This window comes from Oncorhynchus kisutch, linkage group LG21 (genome assembly GCF_002021735.2).
Source record: "Oncorhynchus kisutch isolate 150728-3 linkage group LG21, Okis_V2, whole genome shotgun sequence".
NCBI classification, from domain to species: domain Eukaryota; kingdom Metazoa; phylum Chordata; class Actinopteri; order Salmoniformes; family Salmonidae; genus Oncorhynchus; species Oncorhynchus kisutch.
The window spans coordinates 24,448,625-24,467,557 of record NC_034194.2 but is presented as its reverse complement, the minus strand read 5'-3'; the positions used below and the strand labels follow the sequence as shown (position 1 = coordinate 24,467,557).

At 45.8% G+C, this 18,933-nt stretch overlaps 1 protein-coding gene across 1 annotated transcript in view; it reads right to left on the bottom strand.

Moving 5' to 3' along the window:
* tulp4a (TUB like protein 4a) overlaps window positions 1-18,933 on the bottom strand; it is a 54,001-nt gene that overhangs the window by 6,055 nt on the left and 29,013 nt on the right. Inside the window, exons 5-13 of the mRNA XM_020455040.2 lie at window positions 18,053-18,233; window positions 11,013-11,120; window positions 3,681-3,847; window positions 3,266-3,490; window positions 2,728-2,962; window positions 1,571-1,715; window positions 1,134-1,278; window positions 937-1,030; window positions 253-787 (exon numbers count right to left, since the gene is read on the bottom strand). Of these exons, the coding sequence (XP_020310629.1) occupies window positions 253-787; window positions 937-1,030; window positions 1,134-1,278; window positions 1,571-1,715; window positions 2,728-2,962; window positions 3,266-3,490; window positions 3,681-3,847; window positions 11,013-11,120; window positions 18,053-18,233 (1,835 nt within the window). The remainder of the gene's footprint in view (window positions 1-252; window positions 788-936; window positions 1,031-1,133; window positions 1,279-1,570; window positions 1,716-2,727; window positions 2,963-3,265; window positions 3,491-3,680; window positions 3,848-11,012; window positions 11,121-18,052; window positions 18,234-18,933) is intronic.

Sequence of the window (18,933 nt, the reverse complement as noted above, 5' to 3'; positions counted from 1 at the left end):
ATGTGTTGCTGCTGTTGCTGCATGTGCTGGATCTGCTGTTGAATGTGTTGCTGCTGCTGCTGGATCTGCTGCTGCTGCATCTGTTGGTGTTGCAGCATCTGCTGCTGCTGGATCTGCTGTTGATGTTGCTGTGCCAGTTGCTGTTGGTGATGTTGCTGCGCTAGTCGTTGTTGCTGTTGTTGTAGCTGTTGATGGTGATGCTGAAGCTGCTGTTGTTGTTGATGCTGAATTTGTTGTTGCTGATGATGTTGCTGCAGTGGTTGTTGATGGCTCTGTGGATGGCTTTGTTGTTGTTGTTGGTGGTGATGAGAGGGAGTAGGCCCAACCAGAAGCCGGCTCATCTCCAGCCCTCCAAATATGACCTGTCCAGGACTGGAGTACCTGCTGGGAACCGTGTACTGGGCGGTCAGGATGGTGTCCTGGCCCTGGTCAGACGACCCCCCTGCCCCTGCAGAAGCCACGGAGGAGATGGCCGTGGGATTGGATAGGACGTCCAGCTGGACATTCTGATTGGCTAGGAGGGACTGGACCAGGCCGATGCTCTGGGTGGGGGACATGGCCTGGGCGGGACTGTGGATGGGGGCAATGGGGATGTTGACAGTGCAGGGAGGGTTGTCGTCGGCCACGCCCGAGGCCCCGGTGACTGGCAGGTCATCCTCATCCTCACTGAAGACGTTGGGGCTGAACACAGGCAGGTTGATGTAGTCCATAGAGATCTTACGCACCTCCGGCAGGTAGATGGTCATCTGTCTGGGCTGCAGGTGGAGCAGACTTGTCTTGTAGATCACTGAGAGAGAGAGAGAGAAATAAGTAGAGGGAGAGAGAGAAAGCAATAGAAGGGAGGGGCAAAAGAAAGAGGGGAGAAGGTTGTTACATTCATTGGAACCATAGTTAAATCATTTTAATTTCCCTCAGAAGTAACTGATTGGTAGTTACCTGCACCAAGATTGGTTGGCAAGAAGGTGGCAAGTCCCACAATCTTAAACTTTGTTCCCCAAATGTTGGATGTAACCTGAGCAAGGTAATTATGCTGCAAAAGACAAAACCCACATTCAAATCAGTACTTCTTCAAATCCCTAAAACTCAAATGTATGATGATAGGACACAAAGGAAATCAGAATGCGGTCCATTACCTGTGTGATGTCATCTAAGGGGAACTCTCTGCGGGTGAGACTTGGGGACCCAATGGATGGCTTCCGGATGGGTAACCGTGGCGACCGCGAGATCTCCTGGGTAGCGCGGGACAGTTTGGGGGACTTTCTGGGGTCAATATTGATTCTGTTGGTAAAGGGACAGACTAAGTCTCTACAGAGAAGGTAGCACATGAAAGAGAAAGGTTTAGGGATGCAGGGAAACAAACTAAACAAAACAGTGCATAACATTCAAGCAGCATTAGTAGACAAAAATGCAGTGGCTTAGTCAGTACTTTATAGGTCCAAACAGAACATGTGGGTTTCCTTGTGAACTCAAAATAATAGAATCGTCCCAAAATGGTGAGTAAAACAAAGAATCTAAATGAAACACATGCTTGTAATTCATTAATGAATGCAGTATAAAGGCTGTTTATTACCTGGGAAGTTTGGGAGACTTGCTGCCTCTGGATATCTTTGGGGATTTCTTGCCGACCCAGTCGTCACTCAGCTCTATATCACTGGAGTCTGAACAGTTACAGCTGTCTATCATCGACGAGATCAGACTGTTCCCATACACCTCATCTGGAAGGAGAGAGGGAAACAGGGGATGGAGAGAAAGAAAGATGGGTGGAGGGTAATACAATGAAGTTGGTGTGATGGGGAAATGATGGGTGTCTGTCTACTGCTCTATAGATAATATCATCAGGGTGATCATTTGTTAAGTGTCACTGACTCAAGAGGCACTACAGTATATCTCTGCATATGGGGATATAAGTCAAACTGACATTGATAGGTATCCAATCTAACCACTGTGACTTGACCAACGTTTATTTCCTTTATCACAACAAATACATATCCCCAGTGTTAACAGCAGGGGGCACACTTCCTTCACCTCTTCTTAGACATGCAAGAACAAACTGACATGAAATCATATCCAATTTCAGACACACACTCACTAACACAACATTTTCAACTTATTTAGTCCCCCAAACTATTGTTTCCAAGTAACTTCTCTCATTCATATGGGGCCCCCGAACCGCAACTGCTCCAGTTTAGGTCAAGATATTTTATTTGATCAGCATTTAAGAGTGAATGGGCGGCATACATTTCATGGCTGGATTCATTTATCACAGGAGATGGCAGTGGAGAGGGAGGTGATTTATGGTAGATACCAGAGGCCATTAAGTAGTTAACAGGGGCCCAGTCTGCTCTGTACTGTGGCTGGCTGGCTGGGAGACTATTAACACTGAGAACACTCATGCCAACCAACACTGTCTGAAACTTCTTCACCACAAGTTAGTCCTACATGTTATATGAACAGAAAAGTACCAGGGGAGCAGGGAAGGAGGCTCTGGCTAGGCAGCAGACTTTGACAAATTATATTTGAGTAACTAACGGTTATTAACAAGAAGATACTGACTTCACACTTTTTAAGTAAAAAGCAGTCATACGAGAAGCTGAACCAGCTCCCAAAGCAACAGAATAATCTAGAATCATCATTACAACAGCCATAATGGAGCAGGATTTCAATGTGATATTTTCAAAACAAACACCACCAACACTTTCCTCACACAGTATCGCCAGAAAAACTCACCTGCTTTGCCGTCCGTCTTGGGGTCCATGATCACGAACTCGGGACGGAGCTTGCTGATGCGTCGGCCCTTGAGGATGGGCACCAAGCCCCCCAGGTACTCCAGGTAGAGGGTGTAGCAGGGCCCGCCCACCTCAGGGTTGTCCTCCGTCCGCTTCATGGTGCAGTGCAGCCGCTCGTTCCCCGCCGTCGGGTAACTCACAAAGTCACGCATATTGTTGGGGTCTGGAATGGGGGGCTAGAGGTGGAGAGGGAGAGAGAAAGGATGAATGGATGGATGAGGAGCATTCTGGCACAAAGCGGCGACTCCTGGTGCTGACTCAAGTCAAGTAGCAATTTTATCCCTTGCTAAACACTTTTTCAACCCTCTATCTTACCCTGGAATTATGACCCTGAATGACTGTTTGTATTGAATATCAGTCTGTATAAACTGCCAGGTGGGTAAACCAGAACCCTCAACCTCCCCATTTCATAGAGTAGCACATCCTCACCCTCCCAGACACATATCCATACTGTATGTGACATCTCATAAACCCTGTACCTTGATGGTGGGTGTGAAGGCTGTGGTGACGTAAGAACAGAGACGAGAGGGCATGGTGAGCTTTGCCACGTCCTTCTCCTCCCGGAGCGCCCCGGCAATGCCCTGCTGGCACAGCAGCTGCAGGCTGGCCACCCGGTGCTCCACCCGCACCACGTAGAGTACCGGGCCACAAGCCAAGAACAGACGAGAGTCCCTGTGACCCCAGCACAGCGTGGTGATGGGACGCTGGGGAGAACGGGGATGGTGATTATTCTATGGAACTCATAGCATATGATGTGACTTCTCAATAGTATGTTTACCAATGTAAGGTGTTGTGTGTGTGGTACTGAAGATGTGTTGTGGATGCTGGAGTGTGTGTGTGTGTCATCTGTGCCGCAGGAGCTGGTCTAAGTGTGTGTGTGTGTGTGTGTATTACTTGTGCAGGCGTGTCCAGTGTGTAGATGTGTTCTCCGCAGACGTTGTAGAACTTGACGACGGCGTTTCTGGTGGGAGGTAGACAGGAGGAGTCGGGGGGCAAGACAGCTCTCTCCACCCCAGCCACGGCCAGGAGATCCCCCTGAGAACACCACTGGACTACCACATCTACCACACACAGAGAAGAGAATACATGAAGAGTTTACACACATAAAACACTTACCCTTAAGAACACCACTGACCAATGTGGGTGATATAGGCCTAGAAAGCAGAAGATAGTGAGAATCTGTTTTTTCCCCCCAGGTTGCCTAAATCCAAACTAAATTGAGCTTAGATGCATCCCGCTTCCATTGATCGTCCTTAAGAAGTTTCTATAACTTGATTGGAGTCCACCTGTGGTAAATTCAATTGATTGGACATGATTTGGAAAGGCACACACCTATCTACAGTTGAAGTCGGAAGTTTACATACACCTTGGCCAAATAAATTTAAACTCAGTTTTTCACAATTCCTGACATTTAATCCAAGTAAAAATTCCCTGTCTTAGGTCAGTTAGGATCACCACCTTATTTTAAGAATGTGAAATGTCAGAATAATAGTAGAGAGAATGATTTATTTCAGCTTTTATTTCTTTCATCACATTCCCAGTGGGTCAGAAGTTTACATACACTCAATTAATATTTGGTAGCATTGCCTTTAAATTGCTTAACTTGGGTCAAACATTTTGGGCCTCAATAAGCTTCCCACAATAAGTTGGGTGAATTTTGGCCCATTCCTCCTGACAGAGCTGCTGTAACTAAGTCAGGTTTGTAGGCCTCCTTGCTCACACACGCCTTTTCAGTTCTGCCCACAAATGTTCTGTAGGATTGAGGTATGGGCTTTGTGATGGCCACTCCAATACCTTGACTATGTTGTCCTTAAGCCATTTTGCCAAATTTGGAAGTATGCTTTGGCTAATTGTCCATTTGGAAGACCCATTTGCAACCAAGTTTTAACTTCCTGACTGATGTCTTGAGATGTTGCTTCAATATATCCACATAATTGTCCTTCCACATGATGCCATCTATTTTGTGAAGTGCAACAGTCCCTCCTGCAGCAAAGCACATGATGCTGCCATCCCCGTGCTTCACAGTTGGGATGGTGTTCTTCGGCTTGCAAGCCTCCCCCTTTTTCCTCCAAACATAACGAAGGTCATTATGGCCAAACAAATCTATTTCTGTATCATCAGACCAGAGGATATTTCTCCAAAAAGTACGATCTTTGTCCCCATGTGCAGTTGCAAACCGTAGTCTGGCTTTTTCTATGGCGGTTTTGGAGCAGTGGCTTCTTCCTTGCTGAGCGGCCTTTCGGGTTATGTCGATATTGGACTCATTTTACTGTGGATATAGATACTTTTGTACCTGTTTCCACCAGCATCTTCACAAAGTCCTTTGCTGTTGTTCTGGGATTGATTTGCCCTTTTCGCACCAAAGTATGTTCATCTCTAGGAGACAGAACGTGTCTCCTTCCTGAGCGGTATGACGGCTACGTGGTCCCATGGTGTATATACTTGCGTACTATTGTTTGTACAAATGGATGTGGTACCGTCAGGCATTTGGAAATTGCTCCCAAGGATGAACCAGACTTGTTGATGTCTACATTTTCTTTCCTGAGGTCTTGGCTGATTTCTTTTGATTTTCCCATGATGTCAAGCAAAGAGGCACTGAGTTTGAAGGTAGGCCATGAAATACATCCACAGGTACACCTCCAATTGACTCAAATGATGTCAATTAGCCTATCAGAAGTTTCTAAAGCCATTACATCATTTTCTGGAATTTTCCAAGCTGTTTAAAGGCACATTCAACTTAGTGTATGTAAACTTATGACCCACTGGAATTGTGATACAGTGAAATAATTGAAATAATCTGTCTGTAAACGATTGTTGGAAAAATGACTTGTGTCATGCACAAAGTAGATGTCCTAACCGACTTGCCAAAACTATAGTTTGTTAAGAAAAAAATTATGGAGTGGTTGAAAAACACGTTTTAATGACTCCAACCTAAGTGTATGTAAGCTTTCGAATTCAACTGTATATAAGGTCCCACAGTTGACAGTGCATGTCAGAGCAAAAACCAAGCCATGAATTGTCAGTAGAGCTCCGAGATTGTGTCGAGTTACAGATTTGGGGAAGTGTACCAACACATTTCTGGAGCATTGAAGGTCCCCAAGAACACAGTGGCCTCCATTCTTAAATGGAAGAAGTTTGGAACCACCAATGGGTGTTTATAGCGTTTATGAAGGCTGCCTACTTGTCAGATATCACTACACACTTTGTTTTTATACAGTTGACACAGATGTTTTTGTTTTGCTGGCCATTAAAGACTTTTTAACTTTTTAGATTTTTAAATTAGACTCTTGCTAGAACTGGCAGCCTGGCCAAACTGAGCAATTGGGTGAGAAGTGCCTTGGTCAGGGAGGTGACCAAGAACCTGATGGTCACTCTGACAGAGCTCCAGAGTTCCTCTGTGGAGATGGGAGAACCTTCCAGAAGAACTTCCATCTCTGCAGCACTCCACCAATCAGGCCTTTAATGTAGAGTGGCTAGACAGAAGCCACTCCTCAGTAAAAGCCATGACAGCCAGCTTGGTGTTTGCAAAAAAGGCACCTAAAGGACTCTCAGACCATGAGAAAAAAGATTCTCTGGTCTGATGAAACCAAGATTGAACTCTTTGGCCTGAATGCCTAGAGTCACGTCTGGAAGAATCCTGGCACCATCCCGATGGTGAAGCATGGTGGTGGCAGCATTGTGGGGATGTTTTTCAGCGGCAGGGACTGGGAGACAAGTCAGTATCGAGGGAAAGATGAACGGAGCAAAGTACAGAGAGATCCTTGATGAAAACCTGCTCTAGAGCGTTCAGGACCTCAGACTGGGGAAAAGGCTCACCTTCCAACAGGACAACGACCCTAAGCACATAGCTAAGACAACGCAGGAGTGGTTTCGGAACAAGTCTCTGAATGTCCTTGAGTGGCCCCGCCAGAGCCCGGAATTGAATCTGATCGAACATCTCTGGAGACACCTGAAAATAGCTGTGCAGCGACGCTCCCCATCCAATCTGACAGAGCTTGAGCGGATCTGCAGAGAAGAATGGAGAAACTCTCCAAATACAGGTGTGCCAAGCTTGTAGCATCATACCCAAGAAGATTCGAGGCTGGAATTGCTGCCAAAGGTGCTTCAACAAAGTACTGAGTAAATGTTCTGAATACTTTTGTAAATTTGATTTTAATATATTTATTGCAAAAATGTCTAATAACCTGTTTTTGCTTTGTCATTTTGGAGTATTGGGTGTAGATTGATGAGGGAAGGGAGAAAAAAAACTCAAGGTATAGGGGGCAGCATTTTCACTTTTGGATAAATAGCGTGCCCAATATCAACTTCCGTCTACTCATGCTAGGAATATAAGATATGCATATTATTAGTAGATGTGGATATAAAACACTGAAGTTTCTAAAACTCTTTGAATCATGTCTGTGAGTATAACAGAACTTATGTAGCTGGCAAAACCCCAATGACTAACAGTTCAGATCTTTTTTTTTTTGGGGCCTCTCCCTGTTCCCTGACCTGTTATTGCCAAGGGATATATTTCTTAGGAACCTGTTTTCAGTTCCTACCGCTTCCACTGGATGTCACCAGTCTTTGGAATTTGGTTGATGTTATTCATTTGTGCAACGAAGAAGAAGCACATCCAGGAACAACGTTACACTATTGAGAGTTGCACAAGATGTAAAAAAGGAGCATGGTTTGTTTACTTCCTGTATTGAAAACAGATTGCCCCGTCTACAATTTGATCGATTATTAACGTTTAAAAATACCTAAAGTTGTATTACAAAAGTAGTTTGAAATATTTTGGCAAAGTTTATAGGCAACTTTTGAAATATTTTGTAGTGACGTTGCGTTTTTTTGGAAACTGTTTTTTTGGGGGGGGGATCAAACACGTCAAATAAATGGACATTTGGATATATATGGACGGAATTAATCGAACAAAAGGACCAATTGTGATGTTTATGGGACATATTGGAGTGCCAACAAAATAAGCTTGTCAAAGGTAATGCATGTTTTATATTTTATTTCAGCGTTTTGTGTAGCGCCTGCAGGGTTGAAATATGCTACTCTCTTTGTTGACATTGTGCTATCATCAGATAATAGCTTCTTATGCTTTCGCCGAAAAGCTTTTTAAAATCTGACATGTTGGCCGGATTCACAACGAGTGTAACTTTAATTGAGTATCTTACATGTGTGATTTAATGAAAGTTTGATTTTTATATCATATTTTGAATTTGCCGCGCTGCATTTTCCCTGTTTTTCTTTTTCAAGTGGGACGCAAACGTCCCCTATACCATAAGAAGTTAATACATTTAACGTAACAAAATGTGGAAAAGGTCAAGGGCTCTGAACACATTCCGAATGCACTGTACATGTCCAAAAAAAGCATTGGATTGGTGTAAACATGGGCGAGTTTCCTTCCACCATATTTTTTGCACCAGACTCAGCACAGTCACATTGAGATTGACTTCATAATTTAAAGGGCCAATCAGCAGTTGAAACAAAGTGTCATCCTCGCCACTGCTTCGGTAAAAAGCTGAGGGATGGGGCTGGAGAAATGTAACCACTTAAAATTCATAGACAGAGCTATGGATGCAAGGACTGACCATCCATGATATCAAAATGATAGTTTTAACCATTTACTTTGTTTACAAACATTGTAGTAAAACAAGCTTATATTTGGGGTTCTGATGAGGAACAACAGCTGAAACTACACTCGAGACATAAGTTATAGTCTTCAAAAATCAATGGATGTAGCAACTGCTGACTGCCCCTTTAAACCTAACCTATGACCTGACCCATCATCACCTTATGTATGATGAGAAACCCAGCCCAGGTCAGTTTCATAGCGTAGCATAGCTTATGCTGCCCCCCAGATAACAACACCCACCCCCAGATAACAACCCCCACCCCCAGATAACAACCCCCACCCCCAGATAACAACCCCCACCCCCAGATAACAACCCCCACCCCCAGATAACAACCCCCACCCCCAGATAACAACCCCCACCCCCAGATAACAACCCCACCCCCAGATAACAACACCCACCCCCAGATAACAACACCCACCCCCAGATAACAACACCCACCCCCAGATAACAACACCCACCCCCAGATAACAACACCCACCCCCAGATAACAACCCCCACCCCCAGATAACAACACCCCCACCCCCAGATAACAACACCCCCACCCCCAGATAACAACACCCCCACCCCCAGATAACAACCCCCACCCCCAGATAACAACCCCCACCCCAGATAACAACCCCACCCCCAGATAACAACCCCCACCCCCAGATAACAACCCCCACCCCCAGATAACAACCCCCACCCCCAGATAACAACCCCCACCCCCAGATAACAACCCCCACCCCCAGATAACAACCCCCACCCCCAGATAACAACCCCACCCCCAGATAACAACACCCACCCCCAGATAACAACACCCACCCCCAGATAACAACACCCCACCCCCAGATAACAACACCCCCACCCCCAGATAACAACACCCCCACCCCCAGATAACAACACCCCACCCCAGATAACAACCCCCACCCCCAGATAACAACCCCCACCCCCAGATAACAACCCCCACCCCCAGATAACAACCCCCACCCCCAGATAACAACCCCCACCCCCAGATAACAACCCCCACCCCCAGATAACAACCCCCACCCCCAGATAACAACCCCCACCCCCAGATAACAACCCCCACCCCCAGATAACAACCCCCACCCCCAGATAACAACCCCCACCCCCAGATAACAACCCCCACCCCCAGATAACAACCCCACCCCAACAACCCCCCCCAGATAACAACACCCACCCCCAGATAACAACACCCACCCCCAGATAACAACACCCCCACCCCCAGATAACAACACCCCCACCCCCAGATAACAACACCCCCACCCCCAGATAACAACACCCCCAGATAACAACACCCACCCCCAGATAACAACCCCCACCCCCAGATAACAACCCCCACCCCAGATAACAACCCCCACCCCCAGATAACAACCCCCACCCCCAGATAACAACCCCCACCCCCAGATAACAACCCCACCCCCAGATAACAACACCCACCCCCAGATAACAACACCCACCCCCAGATAACAACCCCCACCCCCAGATAACAACCCCCACCCCCAGATAACAACACCCCCACCCCCAGATAACAACCCCCACCCCCAGATAACAACCCCCACCCCCAGATAACAACACCCACCCCCAGATAACAACACCCACCCCCAGATAACAACACCCACCCCCAGATAACAACACCCACCCCCAGATAACAACACCCCCACCCCAGATAACAACCCCCACCCCCAGATAACAACACCCACCCCCAGATAACAACACCCACCCCCAGATAACAACACCCACCCCCAGATAACAACACCCACCCCCAGATAACAACACCCACCCCCAGATAACAACACCCACCCCCAGATAACAACACCCACCCCCAGATAACAACACCCACCCCCAGATAACAACCCCCACCCCCAGATAACAACACCCCCACCCCCAGATAACAACCCCCACCCCCAGATAACAACACCCACCCCCAGATAACAACACCCACCCCCAGATAACAACACCCACCCCCAGATAACAACCCCCACCCCCAGATAACAACACCCCCACCCCCAGATAACAACACCCACCCCCAGATAACAACCCCCACCCCCAGATAACAACACCCCCACCCCCAGATAACAACCCCCACCCCCAGATAACAACACCCACCCCCAGATAACAACACCCACCCCCAGATAACAACCCCCACCCCCAGATAACAACACCCCCACCCCCAGATAACAACACCCACCCCCAGATAACAACCCCCACCCCCAGATAACAACACCCCCACCCCCAGATAACAACCCCCACCCCCAGATAACAACACCCCCACCCCCAGATAACAACACCCACCCCCAGATAACAACCCCCACCCCCAGATAACAACACCCCCACCCCCAGATAACAACCCCCACCCCCAGATAACAACCCCCACCCCCAGATAACCACCCCCACCCCCAGATAACAACCCCCACCCCCAGATGCTGTGCATACTTTCTGACCCAAACAATAAAACTGAAACTTAATAATATAAAAAATTAAATAGAAAAACTTTTATACAACTGAAACTAAATACAAACTAGCAAATCAGGTCTAAAACTAACTGAAAAATCTAAAAACCAATAGAAAAAAGATATAATAACCTTGATACAAACACACATACCTTTTAGGCCAGTGTGGATAAGAGTGGGAGAGAGGTCATCATAGTTGTTCATCAGGCTGATGTCTCCAGAGGTGAAGCTGACCGTCAGCAGAGGCTTCAAACGTTGGACTGTGGAGACAAAGACCACAACAAGACCAGGTCAGAGAGAGGGATACCACAACACAACCACAGAAACAAAGAGACCCAAACACAACCAGATAAAGACAGAGGGGGAGGTCAACAGTGTGAAACAAAACCAGGTCAACCATGATCCTATTCTGATTCTATTTCAGAGAGACTGACAATCCGACTAAGACAAATTGCTCTTTCTTATATTTTCTGGAATTCAGACCAAATGCAAGCATTCCCTGTATTATACGTTGATAGCTTCTTAGCAACCAAGTCAGAGGATGGTGTGATCAATATGCATTTCCAGTGGGCCATAAAATTGATTGAGAGTGAGGGACACCGTGTGTGTGTGTGTGTGTGTAATAAGGGAGGGGTAGTGGGACACAAAGACATTTCTGCATCTTTGGCAGCTGCTCCTAGTGATTAATCTTGGGGTAGTGATCTCTACTGTGTCCTATTCAAAAGCACAAAGACACCCATGCATCTCACCTTAGTACCATCCATCCACTCTCTCAGGGCTATAAATAACACACCTTCATAAAACACAGCCACCGCTGCTTTGTACACCATGTAAATCTTGGGTGCCTCAAAGGGACTAAGGACAAGTATCGTGACTGTTCTGTATTAGTCCATGGTTTATGTGAACATACGATCAGTGATGAAGGACCAGGAGGTTTAACTAAACATGAGGAACTGATCAGATCACGTTGTCAGGAAAAAATGTCAAGGTTCCATCCTACTCTCCGCATTGTGCTACGCTATGAAACTGACCTGGGTTGGGTTCCCCAAAAACATCATGGCACTAAGATCATCTTAATGCCATTGAAACTAAGTGCTACAATGCTTTTGGGAAACCGAGCCCTGTACTAAACAGTGTGTGATGTACTGGTTGTATTGTTTAGTTAGAAGTAACGCTACAGTTTCATGGTGTAGCAAATATATCAATGTAATCTTTGCAGTCAGACAGCAGCAGTAGAAGGCCTGGCATCTTCAACCAGCGCCTTGAGAGTCATTCACTAGCCTGCCCTTCCAGCAGATAATTTCTCAGCGCCAATCAATTACCAGCGACTTTTTTAAATTAGTGAATTAGAGCATAATTACCGTTCTAGCTAAGGCAAGCACTTTTGAACTTTACTACACACGGACTGACCAGACTCTAAACACATCACCGGGGGAGGCTGGCCCAGGCATCGATGCAACCAATGAGACGCAATAAAAAAAACGTTAAAAAAACAGTGCACATAAAATGGAGGCCGTTATGTGAGCTGCTAATCATGCACATCACTTCCCAATGAGGCTGAGAGGTGTTCCACCAAAGAAATTATTACCAAACCAAAGACCAGGGGAGATGCAGGAAACAGACAGGTTTGTGTAACACACAGGTCTCTCTAACAAAGGCCTATTAAAACAGTTATATCACATATCGGCCCCTTGGTTAAACTGGTAACGTGGCTGTACAGTACTGCTTCCAGGCCATTGGAGGGATGAGGGGAGTTGGCTTTGACAAGAGCCATTGAATTAGGGTAAAATGATGATTCAAATGTAAAAATTTGTAGCAGGGGGGGTAAACCCACGGGGCCCCTGGATAAGTTTTATGTAGGACTGAGAAGCTCAGTTCTGGTGACTTAAAAAAAAGGATTTTCTACTCCAAATAAATGAAAAATTAATTCTGATGACACCCTTTAAATTACAATTTCCACTTCCAGAAATGAGTCCAATAACATAAACCACATTATCATCCAACCATTTCATGCGGATGAATTACCTGATTCATGACAATAGTCACGACCTGGCTGATGGAAACATAAAATGCCGGTAAAATGTTATAAATGCCGACAGACAATTTGTTTGTTCGTTCGACATGGTGGGTTCTTTTTGTCATGTGATGATGTGTGTGTGGTCCACCCACTACGATTGGGGAAAGCATGCAGTTTATTAGGCTACATATGAAATAAGTTATAATGATCTTCACAGGGTTATTGAATGTATAAGGTGATGACCTTGATGCTCCAATAAATATCGAGGGTCTTATTCTGGTGACATGATGATCGATGCTTGCCTACCGTTTGACAAATAAATAATATCACTGTTTGCAATAATCTCATAATGTAGGTAGCCTACCCACACAGCATCTGTGAACTGTTGGCTAGAGAGCATGAGCCAAGACCAGAGTAGCACCTTTGTTATATAAAGCAACCATTTTTCTGACAAAACCATCTGAAGATTTGAAAATACGATTTAACTTGTATTTTTCCATTCGGTATATGGGAATTTAATGGCAAATTTTTATGTGCACTACCTTATCAGGCACAGCAATTTATCCGCAAAAGTAGGTTTGATAGAAACACATCCCTGGTGGGAAAATGTACATATTGTTTTATGCAGATTATCGAATATTCGCATCAAAATCTGTTGCAAATTTGACAGAAACCTAGCTGTATTGGTAAAATGATTTACATATTGGACCATGCACATAGCCATTGCATGGTCCATATTATCAGGTATGCTATTAGCAATAAACATTATCACCTGTAGCTAAACTACATCATAAACAAATAATGAACATGTACCTGTGGAACGGTCGTTAAGACACGAACAGCTTACAGACAGTAGGCAATTAAGGTCACAGTTCTGAAAACTTAGGACACTAAAGAGGTCTTTCTACTGACTCTGAAAAACACCAAAAGAAAGACGCCCAGGGTCCCTGCTCATCTGCGTGAACATGCCTTAGGCATGAGGACTGCAGATGTGGCCAGAGAGACAGGACGGACAGCTGATCGTCCTTGCAGTGGCAGACGACGTGTAACAGCACCTGCACAGGATCAGTACATCTGAACATCACACCTGCGGGACAGGTACAGGATAGCAACAACAACTGCCCGAGTTACACCAGTAATGCACATTCCCTCCATCAGTGCTCAGACTGTCCGCAATAGGCTGAGAGAGGCTGGACTGAGGGCTTGTAGGCCTGTAAGGCAGGTCCTCAACAGATCACCGGCAAAACCCACCATAGCTGGACCAGACAGAACTGTCAAAAAGTGCTCTTCACTGACGAGTCGCGGTTTTGTCTCACCAGGGGCGATGGTCGGATTTGCGTTTATCGTCGAAGGAATGATCGTTACACCGAGGCCTGTACTCTGGAGCGGGATGAAGTGGAGGGTCCGTCATGGTCTGGGGCGGTGTGTCACAGCATCATCGGACTGAGCTTGTTGTCATTGCAGGCAATCACAACACTGTGCATTACAGGGAAGAAATCCTCCTCCCTCATGTGGTACCCTTCCTGCAGGCTCATCCTGACATGACCCTCCAGCATGACAATGCCACCAGCCATACTGCTCATTCTGTGCGTGATTTCTTGCAAGACAGGAATGTCAATGTTCTGCCATGGCCAGCGAAGATCCCGGATCTCAATCCCATTGAGCATGTCTGGAACCTGTTGGATCTGGGACCTGTTGCATCGGAGGGTGAGGGCTAGGGCCATTCCCTCCAGAAATGTCCCGGGAACTTGCAGGTGCCTTGGTGGAAGAGTGGGGTAACATCTCACAGCAAGAACTGGCAAATCTGGTGCAGTCCATGAAGAGGAGATGCACCGGAGTACTTAATGCAGCTGCCACACCAGATATTGACTGTTATTTCCTTTGTTCAGGGATACGTTATTCAATTTCTGTTAGTCACATGTCTGTGGAACTTGTTCAGTTTATGTCTCAGTTGTTGAATCTTATGTTCATACAATATTTACCTGTTGGTACTAGGGGGCCGTATTTTCATTTTTGGGGAAAAAAAAATCCCGTTTTAAACGGGATATTTTGTCAGGACAAGATGCCAAAATATGCATATAATTGACAGCTTTGGATAGAAAACACTAATGTTTCCAAAACTGTAAAGATATTGTCTGTGAGTATAACAGAACTGATGTTGCAGGCGAAAGCCTGAGAAAAATCCAATCCGGAAATGCCCCAGGATTTGAAAGCGCTGAGTTCCAATGAGTCCCTATTCAGCTGTGAATGTGCCATCAACGAGTTTACGCTTTCTACGTATTCCCCAAGGTGTCTACAGCCTTGTGACGTAGTTTTACGCATTCTTCTGTTGAAGAATAGCCGTAGGCGGCCACATTGCGTAAGTGGTCACATGGTGGCTCCGAGAGAGATTCTCACGTAAAATACAGAGGCAGCCATTACTCCAATCGGTCCTACTGAAAAACTAATTGTCCCGACGGATATATTATCGAATAGATATTAGAAAAACACCTTGAGGATTGATTATAAACAACGTTTGCCATGTTTCTGTCGATATTATGGAGCTAATTTGGAATATTTTTCGGCGTTGTGGTGACTGCAATTTCCGGGCGATTTCTCAGCCAAACGTGAAGAACAAACGGAGCTATTTCGCCTACAAAAATTATATTTTGGGAAAAAATGAACTTTGGCTATCTACCTGGGAGTCTCGTGAGTGAAAACATCCGAAGTTCATCAAAGGTAAACGATTTAATTTGATTGCTTTTCTGATTTTCATGACAAGGTTGCCTGCTGCTAGCAAGGCATAATGCTATGCTAGGCTATGATAAACTTACACAAATGCTTGTCTAGCGTTGGCTGTAAAGCATATTTTGAAAATCTGAGATGACAGGGTGATTAACAAAAGGCTAAACTGTGTTCCAATATATTTCACTTGTGATTTTCATGAATAGGAAGATTTTCTAGGAAGATTTGTGTCAGTTGCGTTATGCTAATTAGTGTCAGGCGATGATTACGCTCCCGGACCCGGGTTTGAGAGTCACAAGAAGTTTTAAGTTTGCTGAAAATAAACGCAGTTGACAGTGAGAGGACGTTTCTTTTTTTGCTGAGTTTATTTGAACTGGTTAGCATCCTATTGATGAATTGAATGTCCCAAAAAATCCATGCCTGTACTTCTCACAGAAACCACTTCCATGTCACAATTTTCCCACACAACACTTTCCCTGGTTGCCACTACTCTTGCTCAACAAAGAAATATAATTTGTTTCGTCACAATCTTTTAGGTCACTTAAAAAAAATATATATATATATATATATATATATTTAGGTAGGGTGGCATTTTACCCCAAGTTACCCGACAATTGTCCCGGGTTGCATTTAGCCCCACTCTCCCCTATGCACTCACAGTGAATTGCAGAGCAGTAATGTGCTTAACCATGCCTCTACTAAAAACACCAGGTTTAAAATGGTGCAGTTTGCCCATATTTAGGAGTTAAGAAATACATAAAGTAGGAATGGAAAGCTGGAAGATCCCCCTCTTTTTAACAAAGGCGATTAAAACGTCTGTTTCCCCCGCGATAGCAAGAATTGTTGTGCACTGACTGCTTGTTAGATTGCATGTTTCCCTCCCTATGGCCCTCGTAACTTGAATGAGCCTCAAGAGGAATATTTCTCTCGCAAAGAACATTCAACAAGCCAAATAGATAAACAGAAGCTATTCTACTCCAGTGTAGTCTGATTTTTCTATTCATTACTAGTTTTGTTTGCAGAAAAAAAGTAAATGTGGACTGTTCTAGCATCTTCAAAGTGTAACTTCGCAGAAATATTTAATGTTGCATATTTACTTTTTCCCCACATGGCAGCAATAATTTTGCCGTGGCACAGAGCCACATGTAAATGACTGCAGCGAAAAGACTGAATTGAAAGTAACATTTAATTCTATGTGACCTGAAAGCCATATGGTTGGGGTTATGGGTTTTGGAAGTTCACTCAGAATCCCATTTGTTTTTTGATAGGGCTGCACTGAGCCACCATATAAAACATGACATTGGGGGCCATATTATCCATAAATCAGTTTCCACGACAAAGGCCCAGACTGGCGGTCACTAGGGTGGCAGTGTGACGCACAACCAGGGGTCCGGTGATGTGTGACTTTGACAGCTGTCCGCCACCGTCCCCAAAAGCAAGTCAGCTATTAGGACCTCCTTTGTCAAATATCAGCCCTATGTCGCACACGTCCTCCCCGCGCCCACTGTGTCCCCTACTATCCTCACTCCTTACTCTGCTCTATCCCCCCCTCTTTCTCCGTCTATCTGTTCCCTCCCTCCGCTCGGTCACACTCGTTTGTTTTTAGTGGCCTCTTGAGTCCCTGTCCCCTACTCCCCCACAGTCTGGGAGTGGATTGCTTTAATAGACTGAGCTCGATGCAGTCCAATGATCACGGTCCCATTTCCTACCGTTAATTAGTTGGCCCACAGGGAGTTACAAAGCAGTGTGCATGTGAAATGAGTGTCACAAATGACATGCATGTCAAATTATTTAAAAGTTAAATTCTACATATAAACTATGAAGCATTAGGGATCCAATGTCAATATTTTCATACAAGTTTCCTAAAATTGGATGTTGGGGTTATATTGCTTCAGGGTCACTTCTCTCAATCATACCCCATTTGACCTTTCTTAAAAACAGGGCATCATAGCAGGTCACTGGAGGAGAGATATAATGTAAAAATTTGAGAAAGAGAGGAGGAAAAATTAGAGGAGAACAGATGGCCACACATCTGCTTTCATCTGCACAGAGGGAGGTACCCAGCTGGACCCAACGCTTCCCTGGAATTCTGCTCCCAACAGGCATCGTGTCTTATCAACGAACCTAAACCTATTACAGATTAAAATTGTATTCTATGGTGGATTAATCTCTCATGCTGTGTACTAGTATTTCTGTCCTGCCAGATTAGTAAATCATAACCCTGGTGAGGAGACAGGAAGACAACAGATTGAGAGGAGAGTGCCTGCTGTGACCCTAGGCTGCCTGTTACTGTAGCTTGAAGGGGGGCATAAACAGAGGATTCTGGAGGGAGAGGATTTGTACCTTTCAGGTTTGGGAAGGGGGGTGGACTGTACCTGTAAAGGTGTGTGGGTAGGGCCTAAGGGGTGTAACTGGGGCGTAGATTGGGTAAGGATTGTAAGAGTAGTGTACCTTGTGGTGGTGTGTAGTCGTCAGAGTCTGTGTCGCTCTCGCTGCTGTCCTCCACCAGGAAGCTGGGGTAGTTCCATGACATGCTGACAATGCCGTCTGACTCGTGCAGCAGGATGTGGGCCAGCATGCGCCCGTGGCAGTCCATCACGATCACCTGGCCGTCCGCAGTACCAAACAATACCTGCAGGGGGAGAGACATGACAACACAGTTACACAGAACCAGGGAGGGACACCAATGGTTAAGTCATCTTGGTCCTAGAATCTGGAATAGAATACAACTTTTATTGTCCATATGTTACAGCGAACAATGGACATGTGTCTTGGCCCTAAAATCTAGTATAGGATATTCCTTTCTACTAAAAATAATGAAAGTGCAGCGCTAGAGAGATGATCAGCTGGAGAGACAGAAACAAACTCTCCAACAAACTAAACTGAGCTGACATCGTGTCAGAGCACAGACAAACAAACAAAAACACCTCCCTAAGACAGATCATGTAGATAAGCAGTCCGACTCGGAGCTGGGCAGCAGTGAGTCCGACTCGGAGCTGGGCAGCAGTGAGTCCGACTCGGAGCTGGGCAGCAGTGAGTCCGACTCGGAGCTGGGCAGCAGTGAGTCCGACTCGGAGCTGGGCAGCAGTGAGTCCGACTCGGAGCTGGGCAGCAGTGAGTCCGACTCGGAGCTGGGCAGCAGTGAGTCCGACTCGGAGCTGGGCAGCAGTGAGTCCGACTCGGAGCTGGGCAGCAGTGAGTCCGACTCGGAGCTGGGCAGCAGTGAGTCCGACTCGGAGCTGGGCAGCAGTGAGTCCGACTCGGAGCTGGGCAGCAGTGAGTCCGACTCGGAGCTGGGCGATATGGCCAAAAATCCATGTCGTACTAAATTG